Source organism: Rhineura floridana, chromosome 10 (assembly GCF_030035675.1).
Source record: "Rhineura floridana isolate rRhiFlo1 chromosome 10, rRhiFlo1.hap2, whole genome shotgun sequence".
In the NCBI taxonomy this organism is placed as follows: Eukaryota; Metazoa; Chordata; class Lepidosauria; order Squamata; family Rhineuridae; genus Rhineura; species Rhineura floridana.
The window spans coordinates 67,463,712-67,488,481 of NC_084489.1; the positions used below are offsets into that span (position 1 = coordinate 67,463,712).

The 24,770-nt window shown below is 42.8% G+C and overlaps 1 protein-coding gene across 1 annotated transcript in view; it reads left to right on the top strand.

The window, feature by feature from the left end:
* CCDC7 (coiled-coil domain containing 7) overlaps positions 1-24,770 on the top strand; it is a 430,640-nt gene that overhangs the window by 270,440 nt on the left and 135,430 nt on the right. The window contains exons 46-52 of the mRNA XM_061586654.1: positions 1,442-1,561; positions 2,879-3,004; positions 7,792-7,899; positions 11,414-11,527; positions 12,723-12,839; positions 22,268-22,393; positions 23,287-23,406. Of these exons, the coding sequence (XP_061442638.1) occupies positions 1,442-1,561; positions 2,879-3,004; positions 7,792-7,899; positions 11,414-11,527; positions 12,723-12,839; positions 22,268-22,393; positions 23,287-23,406 (831 nt within the window). The remainder of the gene's footprint in view (positions 1-1,441; positions 1,562-2,878; positions 3,005-7,791; positions 7,900-11,413; positions 11,528-12,722; positions 12,840-22,267; positions 22,394-23,286; positions 23,407-24,770) is intronic.

A 24,770-nucleotide genomic window follows, 5' to 3' on the forward strand; every position in this document is an offset into this window, starting at 1 on the left:
TCCACCACCTTCTCTCTCCACCTCCTCCCTCGTCGCCTACTAACACCCACAGAGCAGGAAGGAAGAGCGACACTACAGAAGCCTATTATGAGGCACATTACTTTCGTCCACAAATCAGAGGAGCAGAAGACTTCCCCTGCTCTCCCCCAAGTAACGCCTAAAAGTAACACTGGAAACATTAACGTTACAGCTCAAAAGTAATGAAATTACTGCTTGTTCTATTACAAGCAAAATGTAACGAAGTTACCCACTTGTTACTCAAAAAAGTAATAAATTACAACAATTTTAACAAATTACTTCCAAGCTCTGCTCACCACACATGGCAGCTGTTCACAGATCCCAGCAGCTCCTGACATCAAGAGGATTGGAAAATGAGCTAAAATAACACAAACGTATTTATTTATTTGATATAATTAATTGATATAATTAGTTGCCTAATACAAACAGAATAAATATACAGAATTAAAAACATAGCGATTATCAATATACTAACAAAACAACAACCTCAAGAATCACATCAACAACACCAACAGTAAAAAAAGCAGTGTATGGGTCGTGATAATTCATCACAATCCTCCAAATTCCTGGGAAGAGAGGAAGGCCTGACCCTATCTCTGACAATAGGTTAGAATTGGTGCCAGATGGGCCTCCTTGGGGAGAGCATTCTATAGCTGGGGGTGAGGGGTGGAGAGAGACAACTGAAAAGACAATTTCCTGTGTTGCTGCCTCCAAATTTCTCTTGGACGGAGCACACAGAGAAGGGCCTCGGGTGATGAATGTAGGGCCAAGTTCAATAAGGTTTTGCAAAGTTTGTGGCACAAGGGTGTTAATGGTTTCTCATACAGACTTTCTCAAATGTTATCTTAATAAAAGAGATCCCCTGACAGAGCATTCCTCTTGCAATGGTCTTACAATAGCTTCTGTAGAGACTGCTTGGCCCCTCTCTGGAGAGTACCAGACTGAGTGCCTTCACCTGCCGCCACTTGAAGCCTGCCCCCTGTAAGCTTACCGGGGAGTAGCAGAGATAGCTGGCAGTGCTCATTCTACCTCTCACTATAGAAACCCTGAAGAAAATAGCTGCAGTCACCACTGTCACTATCTGTATTTACCCCCAAAGATGGTAACTGCTCTGGTAAAGATAATGATGACTGCTGCAGCCACTTCACTCAGTGCTTCTGTGGTGAACGCCAAGCTGTAGAAAAAAAACCATTTTTTAATTTGAAAAAGGGGAGTGACAGCTTTGAGTCTTTAGCCGCCCTGTAATGCTACTTTGCTACATTCCACAAAGGATTTCATTTGTCTCACTTAACTTGTTTTAAGATCTGCATTGACAAATGAAGATACTTGTCTTTTTCATGAAATAATTCATTTTTGTGCAAGTTTCTTCATCTTTTGTGTCTGTGATATTTCTCAAGAGATTGTAAAACATTTAATATTCCAGAAAAGAAGGTATATGAACTGTCAGAGAAGAAGTCCCTTTTATTGGAGAGTTTGGCATTCAATCGGAAACAGCTACAGGGAGCTCAGGCCCTTGCTGCTCTCCATCCAGGCAGCATCAGTGGTATGTATTAGGAGTTGGTACTGGCCACAAGATACGTATCCAGCTCTGACACTTTGTAGACAGACCATCTTGTTAAGTAATTCCATCGGAATTGCATCAGATCAGCAATCAGAAGCAGATTCCAACTGTAGTGTAAATCTTTAATGCATATTAGAGGTGTGCAAAAGATTTGCAAGAATCCCAAATAATGAGCTGAGGTAGAGTGCTTAGGAGGGATTTGGAGATTCTACCAGATGTGGGATCTCTAGCAAGGTGGGCACAAGTCAAAGCAGAGAACTCTGAAGTGCTTCAAATGCCTCAGTAATCTAATCTACTTTTGTCAAAAGGATAAAACGTTATAGCTGACTTTTGATTTCCGGAGAGCAAATAAAGAAGAGGAAGCAAAGTGGACTCTCTCTTCCCACCCTCTCCATGCAAGGCCTATGTTTTTGTGACTTGTGCACCCCTGCTGTCCCTGCTGTGCAGTCCACTGCTGGGGAAATCTGATGTTGGAGAAAGTCCACAGAGGTCATTGTTTGCTTCGTATACAGAGTGAGCATGTGAAATGTTGAAATATCTGGTAACAAATCCGAAGAAAGAGGAATTCTCATTTTCATTGAGCAGGTGGTTGGATTTGATGGCCTTACAGGCCCCTTCCAACTCTACTGTTCTATGATTCCCCATCTCTAATGTACACCAGCTATAGGATTTGGGTCAGATCTGTGTCTGTCACTTCAGAAAGCAGCCAGATCTTTTCTGAGATGCTTTGTGGTCTGCCTGATATGAAGCTCATCATCCATGAAGAAACACCGTTTACGGTAAGGACAAACCGTCCCATCTCCTGTATTTTTTGTGGGCAATTGGTCTGATAAATTTCAGACATGAGAGAGGTACCCCTCAGTAACAAACCTGCAAATAAAGATTTTACTGATGTTAAGGTGGCCAATCAGAAACAAAGGGTCTTCAAAGGGAAACTATAGTGTGAAACTGCTGAACTGCAATTTATCAGAAAGTACAACTCTATTCATTTGAGTCTAAATAGAGACAATGGTTGTCTGTTCGGCTACAGGTGCTGATTTTCTCAGCAATGCTAAGGTTATTCTTTAATCACACTGCTGCTGTGACAGATTACTAATTTTGCATTCATTTAATTTATTTACATTATCGTCGGTGCTAAAATGACTGTGCTGTCATCAGTCACTTTTACCATGAGGGGAAACATTGCATCTATTTAATCATATTGGCACTGAGTGTACTTTTGCATTCCATAGCCATGTAGTGCAATTGTTTCAGTGTCTATTAATATTGTGTTATGAGTTGCTCAAAATTTTTTTGTAGATTATAAACTAGAGGAGCTAATTGAAGAAAGAAAACTTTTGACTGAAGAGCTAAGAGGAGCTGTACATGATCTACAAGAAATACAACACCATACTTCACAACGAGTTCTGACTGGAAAACCCATTGGTAGGTGGGCAATATATGAGTTTTTTAAAAAGGGCACATAGTGTTGTAAGTCCTGTTACTACTAAGACTATCAAGGGAGGAGGTAGAAGCAAGGTAACCTGTTAGCATATGTCTTCAATCCCATATGTACACATACACAGATGTATGCATGTGTCACCAACATCATAGCGTTTCTGAGATCTTACACCCAGAATCATGGAGTGCCAGTTTTCCTGTACACTTACATCAGGGGGAAATTAATAATACATCATGCACTATGGCTTTGAATAAAAAATATTTTATTTTATTTATTTAATATTAAATGTATATCCCACCCTTCCTCCCAGAGGAATGTTTCTTGCAGATAGGAGGCAACTGATATGTATGCAAAGAAAGAACAAATGGATATGAGAGATATACAGACAAAATGAAGTTGGATGACAATTTACTGGGTTTTAATTCTATACAGGAGAGAAATGAATGGAGCTGAGAAAAACTGCTATTGCCAGATTGCATAGTAAGGTGTTAGGGATCTAACAAGCTGTGAAGCATATCTAGACATAATGGGGCAAACTCAACATGTAAATGATGCCCAGTTTGAGCAGTACAAATGATAGGACAGAAAAGAGGATAAACCAAGGAAGTTGGGAAAATAGAGAAATAGGAGTACAGATGTTTTCCTATTATAGACAAGTGGAAGGATGTAGAAGCTCTTCATTGGGTGCTCGCAGTGGCCCAGGAGTTGAAGACTGAAGTCTTTCTGCATGAATTGTGATTGGGTAGTCTGTCTTACCTCTATAAAAACAAGCTATAAGTTGTATTTTAATCTCCATGCAGGCATTGGCTGTTATAGGGAATCAAAGGTAGGGGAGTCTTTTTAGTTTCCCTTGAACCTGCACAATGCAGTTCCCAAAGCAAGCAGTCCGGATGTTCTTCAAACCCACCTAAATGGTGAAAAAGAGATGTGAGGCTCGTTCACATGGCAACTTACTGTGAGATTGGTGCTACTTGCATGCCCATTTAATTCGCATGGTTCACACGATGTTGCAGGCAAGCAGAAGCTATGACACAGTTTTCTCCTTTAAATCTGTATCAACCCAATTCATTGATAGTGCGACTTTTTTGCATTACATCCGACACAGACGTGTGCAATTGGCAAGAAACAACCATCCCCTCCTGTTTGCCTACTTCACTCACTCCCCTGTCTAATCAATTGTACCCCTACACTCTCTGGAAGCCCAGAGAGGCATGCAATTGACAAGAAACAATGAAACTGACAAAACAAAACCCATCCCCTTCTCCATTAGCAATAGTGATACTCTGGAGGGAGTAAACATATAAAATTGGGGGCAGGGGCACGAAACAGTGACACCAATTCTTCCCAGAAGAACACCAACTAGTGTGAACAGAAAACAGTGGATGTGAAGGTAGGAAGTATGAACCCTGCAAATCTATCACGATGGCAAAAGCTGCATCTTTAATACAAAGGACAGGTCCCATGTGAATGAGCCCATGCACGGGTTTGAAAGGGAAACAAGGCTTTGTGTTGCCTTTAGTCCCCTAATTAAATTAGAGAAAATCACACATACATAAAGGAAACAATACAGGGTAGAGGAGAGTGGAGAGGGAGACTGACTGGATTTGTAACAATCCTGATGAGGTCCTACAAAGGCTCATGAAGACTGCACTTTAAGGATTCTCTCTTCAGGAATCTTAAAGAGTCTATTTCCTAAAGGGAGGGTTACAGAGCAAAGGGAGAACTATGTAAAAGGAGAGTGATCTAGATTAATTTTCCCACTGCAGAGTATTTGGGAAGAGACCCAAGTCTTCTGGTTAATGGTTCAGAATGAAAAAGATGGTAGTTGAGCTCCATATACAGAATTAAACAGGGAATCAAACGTGATAGTGTTCTTTTCCTAGGCTTACTACTGGAGATTTGTGCAACAACTATTAATTACCTTACTGGGATAGTGATTTATTCCAGCCAGGGCTGGAACAGGACTGTGCTTGTGGTGGTCATGTACAAAAGGAATTGGTTATAGAGAAAGACATTTGCATACATCAGGAGTACCTACACCTCAATATGTGTGGAGGGTGAACAGTATTGCAGTTGAAGGACTTGTGTATGGCAGTACTTACTGCCATGCTTGCATAAGTCTGGGATTTGCATATTCACATGCAGAGTGAAATTTTAGGAGTCAAGGCTCCAGTGGGTATACTTCAATTGGCAGTGAGGCTTAAGCACCTTGGTAACAACCCCTGATTGTGTCTGGATCCAAGCAGGCTCAGTTCCCTAAGTGATGAGAAGTTTAAGGGGCAAAGCTCTCTGGGTTTGGCTTCCTTTAGAAGAAGTAATCATTAGAGGCTTATGCCTGTACCCCACAAGGAGCCTTGCAGTCTACAACTCTTCATCTTAAAATTTCTTGTACTGTTAGTTACCCACAGATTTTCTGTTGATCCTTCTGAGTTGGTTGCATGTGTGTGTGGGTACCTTTTTCTCTCATGGATGACAGAGGTCTGCAAGTGGGTTTTGTAGCTCCTCCTACAGCTCAGAGACAGGAAACACTTCAGCAAATACTTGTACTCCTCCGCTTTTGCTGAGGCTCAGTTCGTTTCCTGTCTCCGCTCGGAGATACATCCTATTTGATTCCTCTATCCTCCTCACTGAGGACTATTCATTTTTCCGTATTTTTCCTATTTGTGTTCATTGTTCCCTGTACTTCTCTGACCTCCCCTTATAATTTCCTCTGGTTGTTTCTAAAAGAAAAGAAAAGAAAAGAAAAGAAAAGAGAACTCTAACTTTTTCAGTTCTTTCTTTCCATATTGGCAGCTGAAGGCTATTCCTTTCCCTCACAAAGGCTATACCTTTCTCTTTCCTTCCATTTCCATTTTCTTTCCTTTAAAAAAAAGAAAGAAGGAAAGAAAGAAAAGAAAATGAAAGCCTGTCAGACTTACTTCACATTTTCTGCTGGTCTCCTTTCTTCTTCACGATGGATAAAATTAAAGCTAAAGGGCAGCCAACAAAGAAAAAACATGCTAAAAAATCTGGGCAGCACTCAGAGGTAATCATGATCAGTTCCCAGTCGCCAAATCTTCCCGCCATATATTGGTCTTCCAACACTGATGATCGGTATGAGAGTGTTAATGTATCAACTATTTCTTACTGATTGGGACATATGAAGGACTTGCATTGTCAGATTTATTGAAAGAGGTTTTCCTCTTAAAGTATTTTTTTCTATTTGTGCAAAAAGAAAATTCTCTTTGTTCCTCTGAGAAAGCTAATTCCTCCTTCTTGTTTTTAGTAGCTTTCTTTTAGCTACATTGTCATAACAATTCATTACCTCCGTTTGCTATTAGTGTATACATATTGGATCTGCAACAAAATGTTGCAATGTGGAGAGCTCTGTTCAGAGTTTTAGCCTTGTCCTCTTTCAGGTTAGTCAAATGCCTTCCTCCACCTAGATTCAATCAGCATCCCACATTGATCATACTCAGTCCTCATTGAGCTGTTTATAGCTCCCGCCCACAATTTTTTTTTTATTCTATTTGTGGAAACCTTGTGGCTCTCCAAGCCTTCTGATACCTCCCTCTTTGGCATGGATGGTACCATTTTAGCTATATAGGCAGTCATAGAACTTTAATTATTGGTATATATATGATGGTAATTGCTTGCGGGTTCAGTCAGCTTTATGGTTTCCTATTGATCTTGGCTGCAAGAATCCTGAATAATTTTTGCCTTCAATAGTCTCCCTATGAGTTGCCCTAGATTAGTTTTTACTTCATGGAGGAGAGAAGAGTCTTTATTTCTTCCCATTGTTTTTTCTTTCCTTTTTTTTTTTAAAAAAATTACACAATAATTATAGAGCTATAACACTAGTTTAAGAAAAGAAAATAATGCGAGGAAATAAATAATTAAATTCCAACCAATACAGAAAAAGCTGATGTGGAACAACTCTCAAAGAGGCTATTCTAAGGGAAATTACTAATCTCCCTACTGGGATCAGTAGAAATCGGCTGAATTTTCAAAGAATAATTATATCATTTAAAAGGAGCCCGGAAAACCCTTAATAGCACTTTGCTCTTGCTGTGTAGGGGCTGCAGCTGTGTTTTATTACAAAGCAATAGCTACAAATCAATATTGAAAAAATGTGGAAGGGGAATGCAGACAACACAAGAAGTCACTTATTTGGCAACAATATCATCTGCAGTATGCACCATAAAAAGTGATTGAACAAAGGATGGCACTTCCAAAAAAAAAATGGAAGCTACCCTAGAGATCTTCAAGTTACTTTCTTTACATTGCTAGAAGGATTTAACTTATTTTCGTGTAAGATTTGTAATGATGGATGAAGAGTCCTATAAAATAACCTAGTTTTTATTGTTGTTATTCTTGCTATTATTATGACACCATTTCTCACTTAAGATTGGGTTCCAAAGCAGCTTACAATTAAAACACATATAAAAGTATAATATAATTACAGATATACTGGTGTGTGTTGATGTGTAGGCTCAAGTGGCCCCAGCAGTTAATGATGCAGTCGAGGGTCCAGGGTCTTTTCCTAGAGGCAGGGGGCATAAGAAGCTACAGATGGATGCAAGATCTGCCCAAAGGTGCCTATTCATGGTTGATTGGTAGAGTCTTTAGGCCCTAAGCAGGTGGCGATTCTGGCCATGTTCTAGGCTTTTCCCTCTATAGGGATGGGGCAGATGGATTCAGATGAACTGGCTTTTGTTCTGCGATGCTGTGAGCAATGAAGACATTTGAAACCGTTTTTCAATAGATTATTCTAAAAAAATACATTTTGCAGAGGAATTGACTAAGAAGAAACAACAGTTGCTGGAAAGGTTGGAAGCCAATCAGAAGGAACTAGAAGAAGCTGAAGTTCTTGACGCTGCTCAATCAAGCAGTATCAGTAGTACGTATATGGTGATTTTTCATGCTTTCTATTACAGTCATAAGCTTATGTAAGTCAGGATCCCAGCTAGTGGAGAGTCCTCTTCAGAGGAGGAGTTATGGGGCCCTATGCAGCACTCCACCTCCCCAAAGACATGAATACCCACCAGTCTAAAGGCAGCCTGAAGAACCCCTTGACCCCATTCTAAGTCCTGCCTTGATTCACCCCCATTGCCCCCTGAGCCTCAGAAGTCAAGGTGGCAGCAGACCAGATTGGAAGCCCAAAGTTTTAGGATGAGTGCCCATTTGGGTGCCAGGTCACTCTATCAATAGGGGTCTATTTGGGACAGTTTACCTAGTAGAAAGAATCTAAGGAGGGAGGAAACATACTGCAAGCCATCACTCAGCTATTGGTAATACTCAGGTAGAGGACCAGGTAGAGGCAATGACTATATAAGTCCCTTGGTGGCCTATGAATCTTTGTTGGTTAACAGCTCCCTTTAGAGTTCATTAATGACTCGGGTCCTTTGCTCCTGCTCTGACTATATTGTTAACTCTGGATCTAGCCTCCACCTCTGCCAATATATTTGGAATTAAGGACTTCTAGTTTAATTGCATTTAGGGTCATAGCAAAGCAGCCTTTGTTTGCTGAAAATTGCTTCTTTGGCTTCTTATTAATTAAGTACTACTCAATGTATATGCCATTTTCCCACATAGATGTATTCAAAATGGTTCACAAGAACAGCAATACATATTAAAGCATCATTCTAATAACAGTTTACAACCAATTCATTCTGAAACAATACAGCAATAAGAAGAAACACAATTCAATAGTTCATTTCCACAGTACTGATTGCATTTCTGGACCCAATTCAAAGTGCTGGTTTTGTTATTCTAAATGGTTTGGGGCCAGGTTATTTGAAGGGCCACCTACAGCTATAGGAACCTGTTCATTAGGTTGGTCCTATAGCTTTGCAATAAAGTCTGGTTGGTCTTATGGTGTGGTGGCAGATCATAAGAGGTAGCAAATTGCACCCCCATCTGTCTCCAGGGGTACACCAGCCTGCCTGTTATTGCCATCACCACCAATATAGTCTGCCCATCTCCTGTAGAGCATCATTGTTTTAGAAATGTAGCAAGCTGTGCTCCAAAAGGGCTCTCTTCACTTTGAGGAAGGGATCTCTCCCTGAAGAGGAGCATTTTGGTTGAGGTGGACACAGAGAGTACCTATACTACTACCGCTTTGCTGCAACTGCAGCAAACACTGTTTAAACCAAGGGTTGTTAATTTTGGGGGTTCATAGCTACATTTGCAAATCTGATTTAAACTGTTGTTGGACACCACCACAAAACAAATGCTGTGGGAACCTGCCTAATTACAAAGAACAAGGATTTTATTCAATCATTTGAACAATTTCCAATTTTAAAACAATTAAATTGTAAACAATCAGTGACAAGGGTTTAATAAATTTCATGTTGTTATGCTTTCCTGTACATGCTACATTCCCTGAATTGCTCTCCAAATCATTCCAAACAATTAGATAACCACTTTCTTCCTCCATTTCCCTCCCTCCTTCTAGTATCCAAACAGCACTTGTTCTCTCTCTCTCTCTCTCTCTCTCTCTCTCTCTCTCTCTCTCTCACGCACGCACGCACGCACGCACGCACGCACACACACACACACACACACACACACCCATATCCATGTATCCTCCCCATCACTCCTCACGGAAACATTCCCCAGTAAGCAAGTTGCCTACCCACCCCCTCATCACCTCTTTTCTTAAAGCAGTAGAGGTCTTGCAGAGCAGGAGGAGGTGGAGGTATATGCTGGATTAAAATTGGCTGTTTAGGGAAGGGGTGTTGGGAGATCAGCTGTGGAAGATCAGCTGTGTGCTACAGGGTTTGCATTAGTTTTTTCTCCTACTTGGCTGCTGCATTTGCCTATCCATTTGCTGCGTTTACTTTGTATACCATAGTGAAACTTGACAAGAAAATTGCTATTGTTTGCTTTTTAGAAAACCACCTGTGCATAATCCTATACATGTTAAGTCCCACTGTGCACTAGGGATGTGGTTCACTATCTGATTGTTTCATTTTTCAATTCGTCAAATGGGCTGCTAGTTACAATTTGCCATAAATTGTGTTCCACTAGTTATTGTGATTCGAAGTTTCCCTTTTTTCATTATTTTTTCTAAAAAATTATGTATTTTTTCTGTTATTCATTATGCTGCTGTATAATTTATATAATGTATGCAGCAGCAGCTGATTACAAAAATAATGACATAAATAAGTATGTAATTCTCTGCGTGGATTAAAATAATAATTACATTGTTGCTGACAGCTGTGAACGTACGCAGAGTGGGAGCTTATTCGACAACAAGATGAACTTGCAGATTATTCCAGAATTAAATTCCAAATCCAATTTTGTGAATATTCTACACCATCCCTACTATGCACTAGCCCTTACACACTAGTAAACTGCTTTCACAGGATCGAACTGCATCCTACTCAAATAATGTTTTTAAAAGTGAGATATAAACACAACAATGAAGTAAATAAAATGAGTAAATGGGTAAGGGGAGAGGGAAGCGTCTTGGACAGTGTGTGTGTATAATGTGTAAAAGTGAGTTAAAGAAGGGTAACGATGGGAAGCCAGTCTGAAGAAACTGTGAACAACAATAGCCCATAGCATCTGGCCAGTCCACTTCTTCTCTGCTGTTCCTCACTACCAGGTAATTGCAGCCATCTCATTTGGAGGTTCAGGGCAAAGGCAAGTAGTATCATTTCCAGGCAGGTTTGAACACCTTCCGCCTTAAGAAACAGAGGCTGCAGTTCTAAATTTCTTTGGAAAATAAATCCAAAGATTACTGAATCCATAGGATTTCCTTCTGAATAAATATGATTTGGATTGTGCTGTAAGGAGCATGCATGCATTGATCTCTCTAACCTACTTGGCTTGCAAGGATATGAACTGTCAACTCCTTTCTATGTCTACACAGAAGTCAGAACCCTCTGAGTTCAATCGCACTCCTAGGTAAGTGTGTATAGGATTGCAGTCAAATTCTTAAAAAATGCAGGGGGGATGAAGAGAAAATATAAGATAAACTCTCGTCTCCCTCCTTGTTGCGTTCTATTTTTTTAATGATTTAAAAAAAAAATTAAAAAAAAATCAGAATTGGCAAAAAAAATGGGAAAAAATTAAATGCAGGGAGAGATTGACTGCCAGCCTTACAGAATTATAAACAGGGAGGAAACAAGGAGCAAACTGCATCTCTACTTTAGAATAATGTTTTTATGACATTTGAGCACCATTATGTAAAATGGAACTCCCTCAGACTCAGCTACCTGTACAAAATGGGAATAAAAATACTGGTGGTCTAATTTGTAGAATTGCCGTGTGCATTAGTGAGATAATGTGTAGTGCTTAAGCATCATAATAAAAATGTTTTGATAATAATGTATACTAAATGGCTTTTTAAATGTAGTTATTTAAACTGTACTAATATTATGAATTGGCCTGAAATTATTTTGTAGAACATAGATTACAGGAGCTAGCTGAAGAAAGAAAACGCTTAACTATTGATCTAGAAGAAACTCTACACAATATCATAATACAAGAAGTAAAACATCATGCTTCAAAACCCAGTGGTAAGTACAGAATACATTACCCTTTTAATATATGTGCTTAAATCGCCATATTGTTTCAGTAGTTGCAAGCCTAAATAAAGTAAATAAAGAATGTGACAGACAACAATCTAAATATGTAGTTTAGTACTTTTCAGATTTCGTTAGATTTCAGCTTTGTAAGTGTAGCAATTCAAAGCGATGGCACATTTTTCACCTGGCAATGTTCACTCCTCTGTTTAGTTCCAGAAGTAACATTTCTCTAAGGGAAAGAAAAGAAAAATGTATGAGAAAAGACACATAGGCTAGGAGAGGACCTTTAGACTACATGGTATTATTTGTATCCCCTTAAGGAGGCCTGTCTTATACTTTACAGATCTTTAACCTTAGATCACATTTGAAGGGGCCACCTTCTCCTATATTATTTATTTATCTGAAGCATTTTTACACCGCTCTTCAATCAAAATGCTCGCAGGGTGGATTATATAAGATTAGCAGCTAACAATATAGTCTCTACTCACAGGCTTACAATCTAAAATACATGACCCAAAAGAAACGGGAATGGGGAGGAAAGAGGAAAACAAACTCATGCAGCAACTCTAAAGTTGTATAAACTTTCCCACGTGCTATGATAATCATCCCACCATCAGAGGTTGAACTGATAATGACCAGAGACAAGATGTTCTTGATAATAGTGTCCATACTTTGGAACTCCCTTCAGAAAAAGTTTGCTTGGCATTCTCTCTTATTTATTTTTGATGCCAGATAAGATCAATATTATCCATGAGAACATTGGGGAGGTAGAAATATAACATTTTTGATTACTGTCTTAAATTAAACAGAATTTTACCTTAATTTGTTTTAGATTTTATATTGTATTTTTTTTACTTTGTATGAAATTCTTTAGATACTTAGGTAGACAACTGGCATACAAATGTTGTAAATAAATAAAAGGGTCAAACTTTTGTAATTTTGCTAAAGACTCCCTCAAATTCTTGAAGTGTTCAATTACTTTTACCCCTTGCTTTAAAAGCTGCAAGAATGGAAGAAATTTGTCTTGTAATGACACATCTAAATATGTTTCTTCAGTTTGTGACAGTGGGTGATATCCAGTGTCATACTTGAATGGGTCTCCATTGTGTAAGACTTGGATATTACGCCAACTTAACGATTAGGACATGTTTTTCAAGAGATAATTCTAAAACATTCCTGTTCGTAGAAAAGGAGTTATATAAACTGTCAGAATGGAAGCAACATTTATTGGATGATTTGGAATCCAATCTGAAAGAGATAGAAGTCCAGGCTCTTGCAGCTACCAAACCAGGCAGCGTCAGTGGTATGTATATGATGATTTCTGGTGCTTGTTCAATTGCAGTCTTAAATACATGAACCTGAACTGTAAATTTTCCATAGGAGGTATGCCATCAAGCGGGTAACGACTCCACCTATCGTCCGAAGGCAAGAATGTTTCTGAAGTCAAGACTAGGGACGTCACGCCCCTCCCACTCTCCAGTTCATTCTTGCCTTCGTCCGTGCAAGATCTATAGCTAGTGACTAGATAAGTTTTTTGGTTTTGTGTGACAGAGGGTGGACTTCTTGTGTGTCTATTTTACCTTGTTCCCTTCCCTCTGTCCTGTCTTTTTCCGCTGTTTGTGTGTCTTTTCTGGGGAGCTCCCCGGGAACGTTCTCCTTGCCCGGGTGTTTTTTCTTCCCAGGACAAAGCCTAACGACGTTTTAGAGAGACCGCGGCTGCGGTCTCTCTCCCTCAGCAGCGGACGCGGCAACTGCGGCTGCAGTTTCCTCCCCTGCTCCACCGCTTCTTTTTCGTGCCCTGACGATCAGGAGCCTGCGGCTGCGGCTTCCTTTTGTCTTCGGCTTTTTTACAGGGCGGCGCTTCAATCTCCCGCCAGGAGCCTGTGTCTACGGCTCTCTGCCTGTCCCTTAGCGGCTTCTGCCAGTTGGGCCGCCTTACCTCCCCGATCCGACCGCGGCGTTTTACTCCTCGCCAAGACGGTCTCTTCAGCCCGCGGCAGCGGCTTGCCTGTTTGCCGATTTTCTTCAGCTGGCTGCCCTGCCTCCCTTACGGAGGTTTTCCTGCCTAACTCCCCCAGCCGCGATTACGTCCTCAGCCCCGCGGCTGTATAACTGTTCTAGACTGCCCTTTTACAGTTTTAAAAAATTTTTGGCAGCCGTTGCTTCGTTTGCTGGCGCTCCCAGGGGACTGCCATTGCTTCTTCATCCCCACTAGCCTCTTCTGATTGGCCAATTTTCCCGCTTCTTTTCGCGGGCGCCATTTTGATTGTCTATTTTTTCCCGCTCTTTCTACTAGCCTGTTAGTATCGCAAAGGGGGGTCGCCCTTACTCGGGCTGTGGATAGCAGAACCCAGGCTCTCTTTCAACTCACTGTGTGATCTGCCCCTCGTGTGTGTGTTAAAAGATAGGATCCTATAGATCTACATAGGTTCCTTCATTAACTCCACTTCTGCTGCTGGCCCTGGCAACTATTTGATTACTGCTGCTATCTGGACCAGTACAAAGACTATTATTGCTGCTAGGACTGTGCAGAGCGGTTGACACTGTGCAAAGCTGTGCAAATATTACATTCTGCTCCATCCTGTACCAAGCCTGCTGATACTGTGCCAAGCTATCTGTGCATTCTGCCCCAATTGTGGCTGTGTATTAAGACTGTTCATAGTGTACATTCTGCCCCATCGTGGCAGTGTACTTAGCCAGCTACCAGTGCATTGTGCCCCAGTTGTGTGCCGTGTACTGCGCCAGTTCTAAGACTGTTCATTGTACATTCTGCCCCATCGTGGCAGTGTACTTAGCCATCTGCCAGTGCATTCTGCCCCAGTCGTGTGCCGTGTACTGTGCCTGCTCGGGTCTGTGCATTCTGCCCCATCCGTGGCCGTGTACTGCTACCCTTTAAAATATATGATGGCAGAACAGCCAGAGACAACCCAGGCAACCAAGCCGCCACAACAGCCAGAGACAATCCAGATGACCAAGCCTAAACCTCCTAAGGCGGTCAAACATAAGCACTCAAAAGCGGTGGCCAAAACCAAACATCTTTCCAGCCACTGCGCAACCAAGCGGCCCCGCTATGTCTCTGTTCCGGTTCCAGAGGAGTCAAACCATGCACAGTTAACTACCCTATTTCATTCTCCTGCTGACTTTCCTGGCTTTCCTGTACAACCAACGGTCAACCAATCTGGGGCTTACTCCTCGTCACTACCTGTGGGGCCGTCCGCACTTCCGCCTATCCAAGAGCAACCATCTACATCTCCGGGACTGCAGCTGTCCCACGAGTTCATCTCACAACTGCAGGGCATGCTGTCGTTTTTCGCTCAGAGACAGTCACCATCACAAGTTCCCACTATCCCTCAACGCAGCGGGGAACACTTTGTACACAGTGAGACAAACCCATCAGGCTCCCCAGACCCGTTTGACATTGCCAGGGGCAGGTTTGTTGATTACGCCTCTTGTGAGGAGGAGTCCGCATTCGCGCTGCAAGACCAAGGAGACGAATTGAGTGACCATTCGGACCATGAGCAGGACACATCCTATCGCCTCTTCGATGCCTCAGATTACCAGCCCTTGGCGCGCAGAGTGTTGAACACCCTTGGCCTTCAATCTACTCCAACTGCAGCTGCCACTCCCGCTTTAAAGGGAGCCAGGGTCTTGAAATCCCCCACGCCAGCAGAAAACTTTCTCCCTGTGCCAGACCCCATCGCTAAATTGGCCAAGGACGAATGGTCCCACCCTTTACAGGCACGTCGCTTCAATAACATTGCGGACAGACTTTATCCTTTGGCTCCGGACTTTTCTTCCAGACTGGCCGTCCCTGGCATAGATGAGCCTATTTCCAGTTTAGTTTCCAGATCCCTCTTGCCAAGGGAAAGGGACTGTCATTTAAAGGATGCCACTGAGCGGAGACTGGACTTTGCTTTACGCAAGACCCATGAGGCCATCGCCTTTTCTATGCGTGCATCTACATCAGCCTCTATTTTCGCCAGGGCAGCGATGATGTGGTTAGACGACCTCATCGAGGACCCCAATCCAGATCCTGCCACTCTGAGCAGATCGCTACTCAAATTGCACAAAACAGCTGCTTTCGTGGCAGACGCCACCTTGGATGCGAATCAGCTAGGAGCACACGCTATGGCAGCTCAGGTTGTTGCCCGACGGACCCTCTGGCTGCGTCACTGGCAGGCTGACTCTACTGCCAGAGTTAATCTATCACGGGCACCTTACGCCGGATCATTACTTTTCGGTGAAGAGGCACTAAAGGCAGTGCTTGTTGACCCTATGGACAATCGAAAGCCTGTCTTGGCCACCGTCAGAAACATCGAGCGCAGACCTTTTAGACCTTTAATTGCGTACCGCACGTCCCAGCCCTTTCAAGGAACGCGGCCCGGGGGACGAGGCCGTGAGTTCCCAACATATGATTTCCGCTCCTCCAGAGGAGGCTGGAACCGGCGTTTCCCGGGCAGAGGTCAGTACCAGGGCCGCAGAGGCTCCTCTACGTCCTCATACAGGGGAGGGTCTCGACAGCGCCGACAGTATTAATATAATACCAGTTGGGGGCAGGCTCCTTCTGTTTGGCAAACATTGGCTAAGCCTTACTCAGATCTCCTGGATCAGAGACCTTTTCTGTTATGGATATGCAATTGAGTTTTGGGCAATACCTCCAGACAAGTTTCATCCCTCCCCTTGTCCCAGGGCACCAGCTAGGCATTGCATCATGCAGACTGCGATACATCATCTCTTGGACATAGCGGCGATAGAGCCAGTCCCCACTGCTGAGAGGTCGGAAGGGGTATACTCCCTCCTATTTGCTGTGCCCAAACGAGATCTTTCATGGAGGGCGGTATTGGACCTCAAGTTCATTAATCGTTTCGTAAAGTATCGCAGGTTCAAAATGGAATCCCTCCACTCCATTACAGACAGCCTGCACGAATGAGACTTCCTGGTTTCTATCGATCTAATGGAAGCGTACCTCCATGTGCCCATTTGCATAGCCCATAGAAAATTTCTTCGTTTTGCCTTTGGCTCCCAGCACTTCCAATATCGCGCCATGCCGTTCGGATTGTTGTCTGCTCCGAGAGTGTTTACCAAGGTGCTACTTATTCTAGTGGCTCACCTTAGGCTTCAAGGGGTCCATATCTACCCCTATTTGGAAGATCTTCTAATACGGGCAAGTTCTAGGGAGCGGGCTCACTCACGCTACATGTCTTACAGGCCCACGGTTGGCTAGTCAACTTTGACAAAAGCCATCTACAACCAACCCAACGCCTACAACATCTGGGGGCAATGTTGGACACCCTGCAAGCGACTGTGTCCCTGTCCCCAGATCGCATATCTGCTATCACAGACATCGCACGATCTCTGATGCACAAAACATCTGCAGACGTCCTGCTTCTAGCCAGGGCTCTCGGAATGTTCGTGTCCACCATCCATATTGTGCCATGGGCTCGAGCCCACACTCGCCAGCTACAGTGGGCCCTACTGCCCTTCAAACACCACATTGCCACCTCAACCCATTGAGTAATCGCCTTGAGCCCCACACTGCGCTTGTCATTCCGCTGGTGGACAAGGGCACAACATCTCACCCAAGGCACTCCGTTCCGAGAACCCCACAGGACTGTCATTACCACCGATGCCAGCCTCCTTGGCTGGGGAGCCCACTGCAACTCCCAGTTTGTTCAGGGAGTTTGGAACGCAACAGAGCAAACTCGGACTATCAACTGGCTGGAACTAAAAGCTGTCCACTTAGCTCTGCTTCATTTTCAGTCTCGCTTCCACTTGGACCATGTCCTCATTCGAACGGACAACACGTGTGCCAAATCTCATTTAAACAGACAGGGAGGCACCAGGTCCCGACCTCTGCAGAACCTAGCTTACCTCATTTTCGACTGGGCAGAACAACATCTGCAATCCCTAAAAGCAGAACATCTCAGAGGAATTTGGAATGTGACAGCAGACTGGCTCAGCAGACAACAGGTCTTTCCGGGAGAATGGAAACTTCATCCGTCCGTGTTCCATCTTCTCCAGTGTTGGTTCGGCGTCTTCTCAGTCGACCTATTTGCCTCCAGTCGCAATTGCCAGCTACCCAGGTACTTCGCTCGATACCTGGATACGACAGCGGAAGCGGTGGATGCTCTGTCACTGCCGTGGCCGGAGGGACTATTATACGCCTTCCCTCCAATACCCCTATTAGCCAAAACTTTGAGGAAGGCACGACGCGAGAGGGCACAGCTGGTCCTGATAGCACCATTTTGGCCCCGTCGACCGTGGTTCTCGGAGCTCCTTGCAATGTTGGTGACGGATCCCTGGCCACTCCCAGTCAGGCCAGATCTCTTATCACAAGGTCCTGTATGGCATCAGGATCCCAAGTGGCTCAACCTAACAGCGTGGCTTTTGAACGGGGACATTTGAGATCGGCCGGCCTGTCAGACGCTGTTATTGACATTATTTTGGCCTCGAGAAGACCATCTGCCACTCGTATATATCAACATACTTGGGTGGCGTTCTCCAGGTGGTGTCAGTCCCAGAACATTGATCCTTCCAGGGCTACAGTACAACAGGTGCTACAATTACTTTATAGGGGCCTCATGATGGGACTTAGACCCAACACTTTATGTCGACATGCGTCCAATCTGTCGTCCATTCTCTCAGTGTCCTCCACTGGTGCCCCTATTGCATCACACCCGTTCATCAAACGCTTTCTGAGGGGAACCGCTCTACGCTCACCAGCTGTAGTCCACCGCTTCCCTTCATGGAGTCTGTCAAAGGTCCTGCAGGCTTTACAACGCCCTCCGTTTGAACCTCTTCGGACTGTGCCTTTATGTCTGTTATCCTTCAAGGTCTTGTTCTTGATAGCAATCACCTCTGCCCGACGTGTCTCAGAATTGGGCGCCTTGTCTTCTGCTCGTCATCTCTGTGTCTTTCACAAGGACTCTGTTGTGCTGAAAACTGACCCTTCCTTCCGTCCTAAGGTCAATTCAGTTTTCCATTGCAACCAGGACATAGTTCTGCCATCATTTTGTCCGAATCCTACTCATCCTCTCGAGAAGGTCTGGCATTCGTTAGACGTTCGGAGGGCTCTCAAGACCTACCTGTCCAGGACTCAGGATATCAGAAGGACCGAGTCTTTGTTTGTATCCTTTAATCCAAGGTCTATGGGGCAAAAAGTAGCTAATTCCACTTTATCCCGCTGGTTGCGTGCATGTATTGCCTTAGCTTATGAGTCCCTTAAGCTTCCTGTACCAGCTAGCATAACAGCTCATTCAACTAGGTCAGCGGCCACTACGGCTGCTTTTGCTACTAACGCTCCTGTTGCTGATATCTGCAGGGCTGCTGTTTGGTCTACCCCACACTCGTTTATAAGGCATTATTTTATTTATTTATTTATTTATTTAATTACATTTCTAGACCGCCCTATAGCAGAAAGCTCTCAGGGCGGTGTACAACAAATAAAATCACAATTAAAATATGAGCAAGTGTGGAAAAAATATATATATATAGTACAATTATAAAACATTAATAAAATTGCCATTGAGATTTAAATTAAGATCATATTAAGTTTAAAATGTTAAATTAAAATATTTAAAAATTTACAAAATTTAAAAAGCCTGGGCGAAAAGGTAAGTTTTTACCTGGCGCCGAAAAGATAACAGAGAAGGCGCCAGGCGTATCTCGTCTGGGAGGGCATTCCATAGTTCGGGGGCCACCACCGAGAAGGCCCTAGATCTAGTTGTTGATCTCCGGGCCTCTTTATGGGTTGGGACCCGGAGAAGGGCCTTCGACGTCGAGCGTAGTGAACGGGTAGGTACATAGCGAGAGAGGTGCTCCATCAGGTATTGCGGTCCGATGCCGTTTAGGGCTTTATAGGTAAGAACCAACACTTTGAATCTGGCCCGGAAACATATCGGTAGCCAGTGCAGCTGCGCCAGGACAGGTGTTATATGGTCAAATTTCTTTGTCCCAGTGAGAACTCTGGCCGCAGCATTTTGCACTAGCTGAAGTTTCCGAACCGTCTTCATAGGTAGCCCCACGTAGAGTGCATTACAGTAGTCCAATCTAGAGGTTACCATAGCATGGATAACTGAGGCAAGATGCTCCTTGCTCAAATAGGGTCGTAGTTGGGCTACCAGCCGGAGCTGGTAGAATGCATTCCGTGCCACCGAGGCTACCTGAGCCTCAAGTGACAGAAGCGGATCTAATAAGACCCCCAAACTACGTACCTGTTCCTTTAGGGGGAGTGTAACCCCATCTAGGACAGGTCGAACGTCAACCATCTGGGCAGAGGGTCCTCCCACCAACAGCATCTCAGTCTTGTTAGGATTGAGTTTCAGTTTATTAGCTCTCATCCAGCCCATTATCGCGGCCAGGCAGCGGTCTAGTACATCAACAGCCTCACCTGAGGAAGATGAAAAGGAGTAGTAGAGCTGCGTATCATCAGCATATTGCTGGAAACGCACTCCAAAACTCCTGATGACCTCACCCAGCGGCTTCATATAGATATTAAAAAGCATGGGGGACAGAACTGAACCCTGCGGGACCCCATATTGGAGTACCCAGGGACTCGAGTAATGTTCCCCCAGCATCACCTTCTGGAGACGATTCCTGAGATAGGAGCAGAGCCACCGCCAAGCAGTGCCTCCCACTCCTAAATCCGTAAGTCGCTCCAGAAGGATACCATGGTCGATGGTATCAAACGCCGCTGAGAGATCAAGGAGAACCAACAGAGTTACACTCCCTCTGTCTTTCTCCCGACAGAGGTCATCATACAGGGCGACCAAGGCCGTTTCTGTACCAAACCCCGGCCGAAAGCCCGATTGAAATGGGTCTAGATAATCAGTTTCATCCAAGAGAGCCTGGAGTTGGCGAGCGACCACACGCTCTAGAACCTTGCCCAGGAATGGGACATTTGCTACTGGCCTATAGTTGTCCAAATTATCAGGGTCCAAGGAGGATTTTTTTAGGAGCGGTCTCACCACCGCCTGTTTCAGGCAGGGTGGGACCACTCCCTCTCGTAAAGAGGCATTAATCACCTCCTTGGCCCAGCCGGCTGTTCCATTCCTGCTAGCTTTTATTAGCCATGAGGGGCAAGGATCCAGAGCAGAAGTGGTCGCCCGCACCTGTCCAAGCACCTTGTCCACAAGGACAAGGACAAGAGATCGTTATGCCTCTGCTGATGCTTCTTTTGGCAGACGAGTGTTGCAACAGGTTCTTAATGAGGATTAGAATGTGGGTGGTCCCTCCCTGTTATGGGCTGCTTTGGTACATCCCGCTTGATGGCATACCTCCTATGGAAAATGTACCATTGGTCTCACCTGAAAGGTGATTTTCATAGGAGGTATGCCATCACGACCCTCCCAGTTGGAGGATACCTAGATATTTTGTTGGGAATGTTATATATGCTTGTTACGCTATTTTATTACATTTATCAGTGAAGTCAAGACTGCTATTGCCGTTATCTCGCTATTTTAGAGTCATATTATTATGAATGTTGCTATTATGTTATGTTCTTGCTGGTAGGCCCGTTGGCCTTTCCCCCCCCCCTGCATTTTTAGATATTTCTCTTGGACTCACTGCGAATGAACTGGAGAGTGGGAGGGGCGTGACGTCCCTAGTCTTGACTTCAGAAACATTCTTGCCTTCGGACGATAGGTGGAGTCATTACCTGCTTGATGGCATACCTCCTATGAAAATCACCTTTCAGGTGAGACCAATGGTACAATCCCTTTGTTTCAATAGAGATTGTTTCTAAGCTTAGGATCACTGCCATGTATCCTATCAGGGTTTGTCAATATAAATTGGAAGCCAGTAATTTTGAGTAAAATTGATGCAGGTGACAAAGTCATCACACAGTATGAAAAAGATTCTTGTTCTATGGGTAGATATATGCAGAATTTACCAAGTTATGCAAATTTACCAAATTATTAACCACCTAGAATAGTTCTTGTGGATCATATTTTTGCAAATTCAGTGGCTGTTGATATTGTTGCTGCATGATCTCTTAAAAATAATCTTGGTTACAATCCATTGAATTCAATAAAAGCTAAAACTACCTATACTCTAGCCATTTCTCCTCATGCTTCTTCTGTCTCATTTAATCTGTAAATCAAGGAACCTTAAAATTTAATGACCTCTGTAGCCTGTTCTCCAGGCCATGGACCAAGTAGCTATAATGGAAAAGTCATATGTGCCAGAGAGTTGAAGAATCTAATTGGCTTTGCTAGTCTCTAGGGATAGAGCTTAATATGTCTTCAAAACCGTGATGACCATGATGACCTTTGAGTTCTTTCTATAGTAGGAAAAACTAAACATGTTAAATACATTAAGATGTAACAGTACTGAAAAAGGTGCCTGCTTGAGTGGGTAGATAATGAGATTAATCTACAGCTGTGCAAATTGCAGCCAAAATTAAACCATTCTAAATCCAATTTACATTTATATTTCAATTCTCCCTTCTCCGTATGAATGCATAAAATTACTACTGATTTCGTATTTAAGAGATTTAAATGTAACTTGAGACATTTTAAAAATTCAAATGATTTTGTTGAAATAAAAATTTAGATAACACAGTAAAACAAAAATACTTACACAACAACTTCAGAAAGACAGGTCTTTGTTTAAATGCATTGTGTTCATGTAAGTTAGTATGAATTTTATGATCTAATATTAAAGATCATGCTGATATGCTTTGTAAGTATATTACAGTGTTTCTTTTAAAAAATGCCTAAAATTGTCATGTAGAGAAAAAAATGCAGAAGTTAAATGAGCAAAGAAAGATTTTGGCTGAAAACCTGGAGTCAGTTGTAGAAGATACACAAAAAATGAAAGCTCGTATTTCTGAGGCAGGTGGAGTAATGCGACCCATCGGTGAGTAAAGAATAAATGTGTTTGCACATAAAAATCTCTAGATTATTTTGATTTGTATAATAGTGATACTTGTTATAATGGATTGCCCAAAATATTACCAAATCCCTAAAATGCACCTCAATTAGTGATGTTGGTTTGCTACTTGCTAGGGATGTTTTCTTGAGGTCACTTTCTACATTACGTGTAATACTGTTATAGGATCGGGGAGGTGAGATGGATGGTGTCTTTGGGTCCCCTTTCTATCCTCTGATTTTGGAATTTGTACAGGTGGAGTTAAAGCAGAGAAACCTGCTCCACTGGTCAAATAAGTTTTTTGATAAGTTAATCACTCTGGCCTGGCCAGTCTCTTTGTTCACTGGATGGACCAATCTGCACATGTAAGGATGTGGCTCAGAGTAGTCAAGGTTGCTATTGGAATTCTTGTAGGAGAGTGATTCCCCCCATCCCCCCTCTGTGTGGGTTAGAGTTAGTCGAGGTGAAGCTGGGAATCTGGAAAAGAGACAAGAGAGACATGCTCTGTGAGCTGAATTCCAAGCCATGGTTGTCGGGTGACTCCCCTACAAGCCTAATGGGGAAGCAGTCTATTGAAGTGATAATGCTGAGAACCCCTGCATCTTATGCTCAGGTTATATATACGTGTAAATAAAATCATATATCCTAAAGACACCACAGTCTCTGCTGACCAAGGAAAGCAAACCCTGAGTAAGTGCAGAAATCCCTGGAAGTCTTGTACCAATTGTAGATGCAACAATATAATTTCATTGTACTATACATATTTATAGCCTCAGAAATTACTTTTCAAAATTAAATAATCATTTATTATTCTTGTGATTCCAGCAGTAAAAAGAACTTTTAAAACTGTTTTACATTTTTAAAAATATCTTTATTTCTAGAAAAGGATTTAAATGGGCTTTTACGGAAGAAAAAACTGTTTTTGGAACGCTTGGACTCAAATCTAAAAAACCTGCTGGAAGCACAAACGCTTGCAGCTACTCATCCAGGCAGAATCAATGGTAGGTGTATCATGTTTGATTGTTTAACCATGAACCTTTTTGTGTTTAATAATGAGGCCTAAACATGAGTTTGGGTTATGGAATGAAGTGTGTTGCTCTTTATTCACTAAAATGCTTGCATTTTGTATACATTTGTAATGGCTAATAGATTTTTCTGAAAGTGTCATCATAAAAAAAAATTACATATTTTGAACTTTAAAGTTTTGCAGTTCATGTACCAAAGGATGCACATGCAGAAATGCTTTGAACAGGCTCCTGCAAATGTGCAGTGTGTCTGAGGCTGCTGGGCCTCATAGATAGTGTAATTCTCATCATGCCTGGAAACCTTGGGTATACTGCCCATGTTATTGTAAGAAATCTTATTGCTGTGTATGTGGCCCCTTCTTGCCTTCATTTGTGAACAAACCAGGAAATCAGTTAACAGTAATTCATTTTGTACAAATTCGAAACTAAGGTTAACGGTTTTGGAATAACCAAGGCTATTAAGCCATGGTTTGAAGCTGGGCTTGTTTTGAAGCTGTTCATCATAGTTTTCCAGATAATGATAGAGGACATTCCTAACATTTGGAATGATTCCTCTCTTTGGGAAAATTAGGCAGGCTTCCTATCAGCTTGTCCACACACACACACCACACACACAAACACTATTCTAAGCATGACTGAAACAACTCTCAGCCTAACCTACCTCACAGAGTTGTTGGAAAGACTTCATACACAGATATCGGAGATGTAAAAATACATATACACTGCATAATAGTTTATTGTGAAAAACGAGATGCTTATTGCAGAACATTTTTTTAAAAAAGTATTATTTCTCCAGTGGGCACCAGGACACCCCCAAGTGGGTATTGTCTTCCTTGCTAGTGCTTGAGGCAGGAAAGAGTGTTACGACACATGCTCTTGGGAACCTGAGTGTGTGCATTTGCCACCCTCATGTCCCATGAAACACACCTCCTTGAGAGGAGGGGATCTTTTGCTAGGGATAAAAACAAGTGCTTTGCCCTGAAATGTGCTTAAATGGTGTATATATTTAACCCAAGAAATGCAGGTCCAAACCAAAATAAAGCAAAGCTTGATTTTATTGAGAGAAAGAGTAGGAAAGCATTACAGAATTACTTGGGTGCATGGCAGCATTAATCATTAATATCCTAACCCATTCATAACTTTAAACTAAAGAAATCAAAGGACCCTATTACTATAAGAGGTGAAAGGTAAGAGAGAGATTACCTATCCTATGCCCTGAGTGGGCGGCTGAATACAGCTGAAGCTATGTGGAAGAGCTCTGATCCAAAACCAGGAAGGAATCTCTTGGTCTCAAGGTTTTGCACCGAGACCCAGAGTCTCCCCGGTTCTGTCCCTGCAGT